The 14,016-nt window shown below is 36.0% G+C and overlaps 1 protein-coding gene across 3 annotated transcripts in view; it reads right to left on the bottom strand.

Moving 5' to 3' along the window:
* Positions 1 to 5,087: 5,087 nt before the first annotated feature.
* Positions 5,088 to 14,016, bottom strand: part of LOC142339283 (cyclin-dependent kinase 18-like) — a 45,029-nt gene continuing 36,100 nt past the window's right edge. For all 3 annotated transcript variants that reach the window (XM_075389189.1, XM_075389190.1, XM_075389192.1), the window contains 4 exons: positions 12,359 to 12,479; positions 11,968 to 12,171; positions 9,862 to 10,067; positions 5,088 to 5,683 (listed from right to left, as the gene is read on the bottom strand). In XM_075389189.1, coding sequence (XP_075245304.1) covers positions 5,616 to 5,683; positions 9,862 to 10,067; positions 11,968 to 12,171; positions 12,359 to 12,479 — 599 coding nt within the window. In that variant the 3' untranslated portion in view covers positions 5,088 to 5,615. The remainder of the gene's footprint in view (positions 5,684 to 9,861; positions 10,068 to 11,967; positions 12,172 to 12,358; positions 12,480 to 14,016) is intronic.

Below are 14,016 nucleotides of genomic sequence, written 5' to 3'. Positions count from 1 at the left end.
GTTTACAATAATTGCTTCAAAATTCGTTCGAGAGCAATTAACAAAGCTTAAAATTATACCATACTGATTGACATCGAAAGAAGACCCAACATGTCTAGAGGAAAGTAGGTCTTGGCAAGAAGTTTCTACATTTTGAAAAATCATACTATTGCAACAAAAATACTACAAGAACATCCGTTAAAAGTTGCAGCGGCAAAATTTGCATTAAATTTTGAAATTCTTGAAGTAGCTGACTACTTTTTCAAATTTCGAAATTCTTAAAATAAGAAATCGTACACGGCATTGCACAAAATTAAAAACAACAAAGGTAAGGTTCGAACCCTGACCTCCTGAGTCCGATTCCTTCACCTCGACAGACGCATTAACCACTCGGCTTTCAGGGTCTTGTCATCGCATCACTAACAATCGGTTTTGTTTGAACTTTATTTCGCAGTGAAAGCAATGAAATCGCTCAAAAATCAAGAAGTGCGTGAAAAAGTCACTTGATAAGTGAAAGATTATTCTAGAACAAAAGCGCAAAAACGGTCAAGCAAAAAATTTGCATGAAAAGACACACACGTTTACAATCCTATATATTAAATGCATGACAGTTTATAAGGCACCGTGTTTAGCGAAAGGCGAAAATGCATGTTTAAGAGGCCTCTGAAGAGCATGTTTAAGAGCTATCGAAGAGCATGTTTAAGAGCTGTTGAGCAGCATGGTTAAGAGGGCAGGTTGTGAGAGGTCAATGACCAAAAAAATTGCTCTCGTAAAAGGTCAATGTCCGAAAAGGCGCAGACTGCAAAAGAGTCATTGACCTAAATGCAAAAAGTCATTGACCTAAATGCAAAAAGAGTCCATGACCGATAATCCAGCTGCCAAAAGGTTTACGCGCCGCAATAAAAAAAGCAGGGATGCAAGAAAAGTCATTCACCGAAAAATGTCAATTAGAAATAGAACCGAAAAGAGGGTATTGCTATTCTTGGCGTTTCAATGATTTCTTGTTATTCCGTTGACAATATGCTAGTGATTCCTCATTCGAGAGCAATTAAAGATCAAAGTTGATTTTTGAGCTAAGAGGTGTGCACGAAGATGAATTATTCAATCAAACTTCATTCATGACAAAGTTTAATATATAAAAGTTTAACCATTGTATGAAAATTTTCGGACAATATAATTGTTATCTTTGGACTGATCAACGGAAGTATATCAAGTCAATTGCTCTAAAAACTTACAGACAAATGACCTCTCATACGCGAATACATAACTCTTATGAAAAACTGAGTCAGGTTACAAAAACTGCTTATCAAGAGCTGCAACTAGTAACCAACCCACTCTTCCTAACTGAGCTCCAAATTGTAAAGAGCTAATTTTATCAAATCAAAACATATCACTCCAATTCTACGTGCAAAAGTAAATAACTTATGCTGCAAATGTATTTGTCAAAAAAATGATATATTGATTGTTTTTTTAATATCGATGTTTCCTTGCGGCAATGAAAAAGAATACCGTCTTCGACTCATTAAAAACGGCTGCAAGAATAGCACGGCAAGTTGTAATTATCAGCATTTTTGTCAACAAACAATTGCCAAAGGACAAACGCGTTTTGGCTCCGCTTTAATGTCAATCTTCCCTCCGACAATGCTTCGAGCATTCTAATTAACATGGCTAATTACCATAAAAGCAAGCACTACCAAAAATACCAGCAATGCGAAAAAAACAATGACAAACAACTATCTCCGTTGTCAGCAATTTCCGTTATTTACCGCACATATATTAACTTTTAATAGCAAAACAAACTAAGAAAAAACTTCCAAGATAAGAATTGTGTACAAATAAACAGTGTCAAGAAAGGCAGCGAAAATGCAGCGATGGAATAAATAATGGTATCAGCATATTTGCGCTTAGCATAGCCATAGGGTGACTTGTAAGAGAGCCAAAGTGAAAAGAGCCGATTGAAAGAGCCGAAAATTTATTTAAATTATTAGTCAATAAATTTTGCAGCCAATTAAATTGCCTTCTGAAATGAGACTACCAAATTCTCAGCCAATCATAACGGAGTATTTGAGAAATGAAATTTTAATATTTTCTAGTAAAAGAAATTGAAAGCGAATTAATATATAATTATCTTGAAATTATCGCGGGCCATGGCCATGCCTCAGCCGCTTATGGGGCTTGATATGAAACTATCACAATCGAAAATGAGGCCAATTCACCCACTTAAGTACTTTTCTTGGTAATCAACTAACAATTTAGGGCAATGAAAGGCAACTTTTTGCTTTCGGCTCTTTTTAAATCAAGTCAAGTTTCGGCGCTTTCTAATGTCGGCTCTCTTGCACGTATCCGTCATCAATGTTTCCTTTCAATTGTAAATTCCCTTCAATTGAAAAACGGGAGACCAAGATCGGTTCTAACAAAAATGTAATTTTCATTTGGCAATCTATTTATCTGAAGAAGGTCCTTTCATAGTTCGATTATTCAATCCAAATGAAAAATGTCAAGAAGCAGCTCAGTACTTCATCACCTGCTTCAACTCTTATCAATAGCATTGAGAGAGTGGTCTTTGGCTTCACGGAGCCACGTCCTTACGCTCTGAAAGATGTATAGGGATGGGGTCGCTGATGTGGGAGAGGGGTGAAGTGGGGGGGGTCAAACTCTAATAACCGCTCTTCACACCATGAAAATACATCTCCAAAACCGTTTCTTTCTGTGAATCGCATACTTGGAGACTAGTGACCTGAAACTCTCTAAGAAAACTTAATGCCCTCTGGGCGCTACCTGTTTATCCCATTTTTAAGGACGCAAAGTCAAATCGGTCAGACAAAAAATCGGTCAAGCGAAAGATCGCATAAAAAGACTAATATAATCGATACAAACTTCGTTTGAGAGAAATAAATTAAAAATCCATGCAAATGAAAATCCACGCAAATCCATAGGTTTTGGGAACCAAAAGACTCAAAATCATTTATGACAGGAAAATTAATTAACAAAAACTAAACAGTGAACATGGTTAATCAGAAATTTTTGGTGGAGAAGAATAAAAGATGTACCTGTCAAAATTTTACATTCCACAGACGTTAAAGTCATATTTATTGTGATAATTTACAGTAATACGAGGGTAAGTGGTCCTAAATACTTTCACTGTTTGGAATACACTTCAAAAGACAACAATTTTGAAGCATGTCCCATCAATTATTATTCCAGTCTTAAAAACATAACCGACTAAACGTCGGAAGAATTGCTCTTGAACGACTAGTGGGAGCTCTAATCAATTGCAGCCTGCTTCAGTCGGTGGGGGGGGGGAGGGGTAGCCTAAATGGGACTAAGAAGTTCTATAGTGGGCTTCAAATAACCACATTAGAGGTTAACATATACCACTATTAAGATTTAAAGTAAAAAAATGACACCAGTTTCGGCGCATTTTTTATTTGACTCTTAGTATTAAATTGCCGCCAACTGAGTTCAGTTGCTTGAAATTGTGATTGAGAGAGAATTTTAGATCACGCGAAATGCAAAAAGTCAAGGGCGTAAAAGTCACTCGAAAAGTCAAAACCGTCAAGCGAAAATTTTGCATAAAAAAAAGACACACACGTTTACAATAATTGCTATGAACTGCGTTCAAGAGCAATTAACAACAGACTTAATAGACGAGGCCAAACTTTGCAATGATTAAGAATTAAAACATACCTCCTAAAAAACGCACGTCTGAAAGGTTTGTCCAGTGTAAAACTTTTCGCATTTTGAGATAATTTAGCCCATAAAAACCATAAACCGACTAATGTCGGAAGAATTGCTCTTGAATGACAGGCGAGGCAATTTAATTCAGGGGCTGTAGCCTAGACAAATTTTTCTTTAAGGGTGTAAAAACAATTTCCCACGCCGGGCTTCGAACCACTGACCTCCCGCTCACTAACCGGATGCATTGCCCACTCGGCTATCAGGCCCTTTTTTCTACGCATTACTTCGGAGTGAGAGCAATAGAGATCACTCAAAAATGAAAAACGAAAGCGTGAAAAAGTCACTTCAGAAGTCAGCATTTTTTAGAAAAGCGCAAAATGGTCAAGAAAAAAATTGCATAAAAAAGACCAACACGTATACAATAACAAAACTCTGAAATTGTTGCAATTTTAAAGTCAGAAACGGTGATAACTAATTGTTGACCAACGAGATAAAGCATACCCGGCAGATTGCCGGAAAATAGCCGCCGTTGATTCCAATAAGCATGATTGGGATTGAAAGAATAGATATTGAAAAAAAAAAGATTTTTGTACAGAAACATTTTTTAAGTCCGATTTATTTTGATGGCAATTCGTAGTTGAACATACTTCTGTTTCTTAGAGAGAGGCTACAGGGGCTACTATCATAACCAATAAGCATTAGAGAGAGGTAACTAATACTTATAGGTACGACGTTCAAATAGCGGGCATCTAAAATTGGGCTTTATGGGTTTATCCTGTTTCTATTTCTGACTTCAATTTTTATACTGACTCTGTTCATTTTGAATTGCTTTGCTGAGCAACTGATGTTCAAAATCACTTTTAGCAGAACGAGAGAAGAGAGAAAATAGCCCAGAGAAGTCAAAAAGATTTCACGCAAAATGTTGAAAAAGCGGCAAAATGAGGTATTTTAATCTAAAAGATGACTTCAAACTGAAATATTTTGAAAATTTTTGATTGAAGGGAATTATTCTTCGAAACATATTTATAATCGAATAGTCCCTTCGACTGTTGGTTTTGGAGATATTTGTTAAAGACCGACGCATAAGTGGCTTGGAAGGAACTTGAAAAAGGCGCGACAATTTAGGAGACTCAGACAGCTGTCACATTGTTTCTATTCCTATACGCCACTGTATGACCACAAAACGGTCCTCATAGCTCTGAAAATGAGCGATTTCAGGACAAAAGATTAAGATGACGAAAAAATGCCATCATGAGTTGCCAACACAGGTTTCGCTTCACTTAGTTTTGCGGTCATTAAAAAGACCAACAGGAATAATATAATCGCTAAAAAATTCGTTAATTACCCGAATGCGGTTAACTACCCAGATCAAAGAAATGAACAATTCTAATACGAGTGATGAATTTCTACAAGTTCTAAAACTCAGAAAATCATATCGAAGGAATTTTAATTCTTAAAAAGCTGTTGAAAACAATTAACTGATTACTTAATTTAAATGGATAATCAAATAATACATAACTACGAGAAAATTTAAGATATTGAATTTATTGCACAAGTAGCTTTTGATTGGCAGCAAATTCCATTTAGGTTAAAATAGTCACTGATTTTTCAAGGAAACAAAGCTTTCTACACCTCGGACAATTTGTTAGCACATAACTGATGAGACCCATAACGAATGAATAATTTCAACTTTGACACAAAATTTGAACGTTAAATCAAACTCGGGTTGACCATAAATCCAAATAGAACGTGAAACAAAACCAAACACCTTGACTGGTTTTGACGTGTTTCTCAACTGATGACAATAGAATATCTGAACTAAACATTGAAGTAAGTTAACTATTATTACTTTTACAATCACAACAAATATATTGCACTATTTGATTTGATTATCGGTGGATAAAATGGCATGGTTAGGAGGAATAAGCAGCAAGTAGATGGCTTCTTGACAAATAGAGTTACTTCATCAGAGCAGTTGTCAGTGACAGTCGACCTTTGGGTTTCTTCTGCTTGATATTTCTCAAATCTGAAACAACCAAGATTACATCAAAATCAAGCTTTGCACCACACATTTTTGAACAATGAACTAGTTTCAAGTCTTGACCACAACAGCTAATATATCCAACTCTTCGATTAACACAGCAATACTGAAAGAGCTTTGTAAAAATGTTATGCTTAATTAAAGAGATTCGAAAACTACGACAATCTTGAAAACTGTTTTCAAAGATTTCCAAACTCGACTAGACTGTGCCCAATCGCATGCTTAGAGACCAGTAAGCCTAAAGGAGAACTGTTCAGCAACTTATTGACCTCGGGCGTCACGAGTTTATTCAATTTCACAGGACAAAGAGCCACCGAAAACACAAGCCACAAAAAACGTTTGACAGCAGTTAAACCTAGAAAAGTTAAATAAAACGATCAAGCAAAAAAGACCAACACGTTTACAACAATTTCTCAAAATTCGCTCGAGAGCAATTAAAAAAAGTGCTCAGACAAAAAAAGAAGAACAAATACGTACAAACCTCAAGAACTTCACGCAAACAAAATGTAGAAGTGACGAAAACCCTTAGCTATTAGCGGACATCGATGAAGAAGTTAACTAATGCCTTATTAAAAACCCTCTAAGCGCTGTCACAAATTGACTCGGAGAGGAAAACAGAAACGGGCGAAACTAAACAAAATCCGTTATAATGTTTCAAAGCAAGAGTGTTAAAGTCTTAAGAACAGTAGTTAACAAACTGGAACCATTTAAAAGATCCACTAGTGCTTCATTGCAAATGCTATAGGAAATTTATTCATTTGAAAATTTGAAACGACCAAAAATTACAGCAAGTATGGAAAAATTCATAGAAACTAATACTTTTTGAGTAGTGTTGGCCATCAGAACTATAAGCTGCCCAGTGAGAACATAAACAAACTAACGTCCCATGAAGTGCTATCAATCGATAGGCGGGACAATTTAATTTAGAGGGCGTGAAGCATAGAAATGATCTATGGGCGCAAAAAAAGAACCACTGTCCACCAGGTTGTCAGTCTTTCATCTTAAGCACTCAGCCACGATGCCTTTGATTTCCTTTCGCTCACAATCATTTTTACTAGGGAATTTTATTTCACAATGAGAGCAAGTTATATCACTCAAATATCAAGAACTTAAGTGTGAAGAAGTCACAGAATCTTCTAGAAAAGCGAGAAAACGGTCACGCAATTTTCCATAAAAACACGTTGAAAAAATTGCTTCAAACTTTGTTCAACTTTAATTTGAAACGAGACAATTGAATCTATGCTTCATTACACCACATTTAGCATTCAAGAGAAGATACAGTCAAGACACGTCAAATTGTCGCACTCGAAAGAGGTCTGACTGGAAACTGTTGAAGCATTTCGCACTATACATTAATTACAGCTGGAAATAAATTCAGACCCTAACATACCATTTTTCTCTCTTTTTACGACTAAAATCACTACTCCGATTTGATCTATCAATGACAGCAAAAAGTCGAAAAAATAAGGTGTGGGCACACATTACAAAACGTAACCCACATAACATTGAAAGAATTGCTCTCGACTGACAGATGGAACACAGCCGGCAGATTGCTGGAATAGCTGAGGAGGAAACAGACTTGCGTTCCGTAAAATACAGATAGAAACAGATGACCTCACGCGCGCAAATGCCGCTAGTGCGAGGTAGAAGTCATTCAGAAAATTTCACTTTTTAGCTTTGCTGTGTGAACAAATGTAAAACATACCCGGCAGATTGCCGGAAAATAGCCGCCGTTGATTCCAATAAGCATGATTGGGATTGAAAGAATAGAAGATAATGAAAAAAAAGATTTTCGTACAAAAACATTTTTTAAGACCGATTTATTTTGATGGCATTTCGTAGTTGAACATAACGTACTTCTGTTTCTTAGAGAGAGGCTACAGGGGCTACTATCGATACCAATAAGCATTAGAGATGGTAACTAAGACTTATAGGAACGACGCTCAAATAGCGGGCATCTAAAATTGGGCTTTATGGGTTTATCCCGTTTCTACTTCTGACTTCAATTTTTTATACAGACTCTGTTCATTTCGAATTGCTTTGCTGAGCCACTGATGTTCAAAATCACTTTTAGCAGAATGAGAGAAGAAAGAAACTAGCCTAGAGAAGTCAAAAAGATATCACGCCAAATGTTGAAAAAGCGGCAAAATGAGGTAAAGCGAAACATTTTTTTATTCGACGAAGTAAAAAAAATAGGAGCGCTATAATAGCCGGCTGAGAAGATGAGGGCGGCTATTAAACAAAAAAGAGCATCAGACAAAACAAAAAAAATCAAGATCACCACAATATGGCTCCGCTGCTTAGAGCTTCGCAGCTATAAAAACTTAAATGTATTGGGGGTTTTGCTTGGAAGTTTTTCTGGTTGCAAAAATTTCAACCCCAGAATCGAACCCACAACTTCCACGATAACACTAACATCTTAGCCGCTAAGATACAGTGGCTCTCATTGTCATTCCCTCCTCATACAATCTCTTTATAGTAGCATAGCAACAAAATTTATTTCAGAATTAGCGCCACTTAAATCACAAAAATGAAGACTTCAAGCGTGAAAAATTCACTCAAGAAGTCAAAGAATATTCTAAAACAAAAGCGCAAAAACGATCAAGCAAAAACTTTGAATAAAAACAAGTTTACAATAATTGCTCTGAACTTCGTTTGAGAAACAATTTTAAAAAATGGTTCCAAGAAATTGGCAAGAAAACTGCACGCTATTCAAATGCATAAGGATTAAGATATCATCACGTCCAAAATCAACATACAGTGACACACAAATTTTTTCACAGAAAATCTAGAATGACCAAAAATAAACAAAGGGCTTTAAAAATACAGTGAACATTTCTGCTGCATTATAATGCTATAATATTTGCTATCTAGCTGTCGACGTGGACGAGATTTTACCAAAAAAAACTTAGACTTATTTTTTGTTTCTCTAATGAAAAGCACTAAAGATAATCACACTCTCCTTACATCTCTTCGCTTTTTTTTGAGCAGATTGACTAAATAGCTTTTGCTTAACGGGCAGTATTTCACGTTTCAAATTTACTCGATCAAATTTACTGAACATAGCTGGCAGATTGCCAGAAAATAGCCGCAATAGATTTGTAGACCGGCAGTCTAAAAAAAAACAGTAAAAAAGACAGACCAAAAAAATTCGTCTTTTCATTGAAGGCTGATCTGTTATATTTTGATTTAAAATCTGTATAAGTTATTGCTGCCTCTATTAGCTGATCTCAAATAACCTTCATTTAGAGTGACACACACCCATTTGACCTTATCTCTTTGAATTAAAGTAAATAAAAGTCAATTTCAAATAAAGGAAGTCATTTTTGAGAGTGAGGTAAGTCAAGTGTGACCAAAAATTTAATCACGCGCATGAACAAAAAAACTCGCTCCACTAAGAGCGAAAAATGACGTCACACATGCAATTCAGTTGAAATTGCATGAACGAATGAACAAAAAGTGGCTGTGACGTCATATGGTCGTAACAAAAATCATGACGACGAAATAAAAAAAAAACCAAGAGAAGGCCAATAATAGCCCCAGCTATCGCTGTGCGGCTATTAATGAAAAGATGCTACAACAGAACTCATTGAAGGGTCATATAAAGTATAGCGCCTAAAAGAAGCCGCTCAAGCAGCCATTAAAAACGACCAATTATCGTCGGTTAAATTCATAAATGAATGCCATGGGATTAGTTGTGGTTGTAGCCGGCCCACTGAATGTGGAAGCGTCATTCACTAAGCGAGAGGATGTCCACAGCTTTCAAAATAGCCTCTAACACAATTAAATTATGTCTCCTCAGAGGTTTAGAAGTTGTTGCAAACAAACTTACAGCCCACTAAAGATCTAACTGAACTGCATAGCAACTTAAAGCCTGTGGGCTCAACCGAAAAAACGATCAAAAACAAATTGCATAGAAGCACCGAGAGGACCCTAACAATTGCCAAAAAATTTGTTTAAGAAAAAACCACGACCAGAAAACAATAATTTCCATGATCGGTAAACTATACTCATATTTCGTGGATAGAAAAATTGCATATTGATGACTTAAGTGCATCTCGCAGTAACCACTAATCAATCATTAATAGTCTTTAAGGTAGACACGAGATTTGTATATCAGGTGGGAGTCCAGCATTACACACCAGAATTCGCTTCTAACTAACCTGGTACAAAAAGGGTGACTTCGTCAAAATTCATTGGCTCTCTCACTGTGCTAAGTGCAAAGATCGACTGTTCATCGCGTAGCTGCAATAGCTCCGGTAGCATGGAGAAAAAGAAGTCGCTTGAGAGGGCAGCTTTGGCAGTAGGCCTACTGCTTGGATCGAAGGAAAGCAGGAGTCGGATTAACTGCAGGGCTTCCTCGTTAACTCTGTAACCAACAACAACCAATCATTACATTTGTAACAATGAAAATACCTAAATTGAAGTCAAATTGACCAAACAAAAAGGAGGAAGCTGCGGAACTCAAATTCTTGCTTGGGCAGAGCGTTGTGGAAGGGGCGTTCATTTTTTTGTAAACTTCAAAACTAGTGCGTGGGAAAGAAAAAGTGAACGAGAAAGAGAGGGACAAATCCCAACCGACAGAGAGCTGGAAATATTTTCTATGATGAGATTCGACTTTGCAACTTCTAGTTTTCTAGCCTTGTTAGTAAATAAATCATTTAGAAAAAACTGAAAAGTGCAAAAAGAAAATTTAGCAGATTTCGAAGTGAAACAAATGTTCAAAACATTTTTTCTCTCTGGAGTTCTGTCATGTAAACCCTCTTCAAGACCCAAAAAGTTTCGTTGGCTATTAATGATCGTTAACAAGAAAAGGACAAAAATATTCAAAAATTTTAAAACAATTGCAAAATTTAACAAAAATTTCAAAAAACTTCAAAGAAATAGCAAGTTCCTTTGAAAAATTGCTAGAATTTGTGATATTAAAAAGATGAAAACTATTCCATGGCCCATACAATTTTTCAGTAAATTTTTATCAAACCCTAGAGGAGGTTTTCTGAACCCTGGCGCTGGAAAAATCTGATTAATGAAAATAAATGTCAAAAAAATTTGCAAGTTTGCAGAAAAAAAGCGAAAATTCGTGATGTTAAGAAGCAGAAAAAAGCAAAAACTCGTGATGTTAAGAAGTTGATGACACCTAGGCTGATAAAACTCAAAAAATGGCAAAAATTTTCAAAAAAAAAATTAAATTGTGAATAGTATAAAATTGCGTGTTTGGATTACCAAAACATATAGCTCTTAAAATGGTCATAAAAAGTACTTGCGTCTTGCAAAAGACTTTTATCAACTTTAACCACCCTCAGTTGTAGACTGGTCCAACAAAAACTTCCAAAAATGACAAAAAAACACGAAAAACTGCAACATTTTGGGCTCAAGAACTCCTAAAAATGACATTTTAACCTTAAACTACGGCCTTCCCTGTATAGCTTCAGAACACTATGCACTTGAGGGAATACTAAACGCTGCTAAGGGCCTCTAATTAAACTTGATGTCCGCTGTTCGCCACCTGTTTATCCCGTTTTTAAGGACGAAAAGTCAAATGGGTCAGACGAAAAATCGATCAAGCGAAAAATCCCATTACAAAAGAGCAACAGGACTAATATAATTGCTACAAACTTCGTTTGAGAGCAATTAACTACCCCAAGCGGTATTCTTAATCGCTTAATTTGGATTAAAATTTATTCAGCCCAATTTTGGGTTGAAATCAGATAGAATTTGCGTAAAGAAAAGAGCATTTTGCTGATGTTAACAGTTGAATGAAACTTTTATCACGTCATGCGCGGAACAATTTAATGAGAAAACGTGAAATAGTTTGAAACTATTGAAGATCAAACAAGCAACACTTTTAGAGCAACTGAAAAAGTCTAACTCTTCATTTTCCAAAAGCGTGATTTCAGCGTTGTTAAAAACTCAGCGTTGTCCACATTATGAAGCTTAAGCCTTTACGATCGGATCATTTGAGGAACATATTTATGACGATTGTTATTTGACATCAAATCATATCTGCTTAATTTGATATCAAGCGTATATGACGATTCATAATTAAGCGGTCAGAAACATAGCGAAAATTTCCGGAATAGCTGCGAAATTGACCGCTGGGAAAAAATAACCAAGACCAACGACAAAAACTACTTTTAAATACACGAGACTCTAATTTCAAATAATTCTTACTTTTCAATAATAGCCCCGCTATAATTTCGCCGCTATTAAATATTAATACCATTACTGATATCAAATCGAGAGTTTCCTATAGTTGAAGATTGACTGGCCTTTTAAAAGCATCTTGGACAGGCGTCCTGGTCAAACTTTTGATCCTAAAATTAGCTCTTGTCTTCTTTTCATCAAACGTGGGCCACTCCTCTGCAGTTGGCATGCCCAGTCTACTGAAAATCTCAGACAGCTGATTGTCTATGTTCTGACCAGGAAACATGGGCTTGCCCGTCACCATTTCGTACAGTATGCAACCAACACCCCTGAAGACAAGAGTAGAGTCCTACTTTAGTCATTTCATGCATCGATATTTTGATATTTCAGTTAATTTTAAATCTTTTCACGGAACATCATCAATTTTTCCGACATTTTGAGATATAACATGAGTTAATTAAGAGTTTTTCTTGGTTTGTTTATACTTCGGAATGGAAGTAGAGATTTACTACTGACCACATATCGAGGGAGTAATTGTACTGATTGGATCCCAGGAGGACTTCTGCCGGTCTGTACCACAAAGTGACCACTTCATTTGAGAAAAGCTTCGAGGGAACACTCGTAGCACGAGCAAGACCTTAACATCATGCATTTAATGAGTTCAACTAATTTAAAGTTAAGTCAAGATTAGACGGAAAAGATCCGGCGAGGAGAACAGAACTTGTCGTTCTTAAGTTTGTCAAGAAAAAATACAATTAATTTGCGTAGCCCTATCTGCAATGGCCTTTACGACTAGGATTATGGCCCTCCATAATATCTATTTTTACACCTAAAACGGTTATGGCTACTCTGACCTCTTATTAGGCACTAAAATGAACTATTATTAGCTCAAAACATGCATTACTTTATTAACATATGATAATGAAACAAATATCTTGTTCAACGGGGGGAAACTGGCGGTTTAAGAAAAAACTATTTTAGTGACTTTTTGGAGATTTTTGCAGCGTTCTCGCCACGGTCAGGTGAAATTTGCAACTGAAATACTGTGTAGTCCATTATTAACCAAAAATGCGCATGCCAATGTCCCCAGCGACGTCTTAACAAATAGACGTACAAAATGTAGAAATTTCAAGGAATGTGATTGTATGAGAAATTTAAAACACTGTACATTTATGCGTTCAATCAGCCTAAATTTGACATAAAACACGGAGAATTTATTGACCAATCAGCCAATCAGAAAGCAATATTCAATTTTCTCAATTGTGATTGGCCAGCAATAAAATTTCTATAATTTGGTACTCCTGCCATTTTCACTAGCGCCAATGTCCCCGAGGCAATAGAGTAAAAAGCAATATTTAACACTAAGAATAATTATAACTTTAACATTAACTTTAAGGATAACTATAGCAATAACTAACTTTAAGAAAACAATAGATAATTGTAGACTTAATATTAAGTCCAGAATAAGTTTTAAGCAATAGCATCATAATCAAATCCGCAGCTTGTTACAATAGGCGACTATCAATCTTCTTGACCAGCCTGCTGAGAGTCATAAGAGGAAAACTACAAAAAATATGCTACTGAATAGCCAAATCAAATCAGAAAACTTCTGATTTTACATCTCGTGAGAGACTATTGACAATATTGACTTTTTAATTGAGGATAGATTTAGATTCGCATTAAGATTTATTTCATCATTCAGAGTTGCGCTAGTTACAAACGCAAGGTTTACATAAAAACCCACTAACATCAGATGAATTGCTTTCGAACGACAGGCGGGGAACGATTTAAAATGTGATTCTTAATGTGATTCTTCAAAAAATTGATGGATGTTTATAAATTTGCTTGAATGCTTTGAATTATTGTTTGTTTCACGTATATTTAACCATATGGTTTTAATTTCAATTTACATTTTGCAACAAAATAAATAAAATAGGGGTGCAGCTTTAAAACTTTTTATGGGTGTTCGCAAACTCCTAACTCATAGGGGTTCGAACCCGGACCTGGTAGATATCAGTCAGACATATTAACCACTAAGCTATAACGGCTTTGAACTTCAGCCGCTCACCATCGCTTTTTAGCAACAAACAGTGAGAACAATTGAGATCATTCAAAAATGAAGAAGTGAAGCGTGAAAAAGTCGGTTGAGAAGTCAATGAATGTTCGGGAACAAA

This window comes from Convolutriloba macropyga, chromosome 5 (assembly GCF_964194025.1).
Source record: "Convolutriloba macropyga chromosome 5, txConMacr16.3, whole genome shotgun sequence".
In the NCBI taxonomy this organism is placed as follows: Eukaryota; Metazoa; Xenacoelomorpha; order Acoela; family Convolutidae; genus Convolutriloba; species Convolutriloba macropyga.
This window is presented reverse-complemented; position numbering and strand designations above follow the sequence as displayed.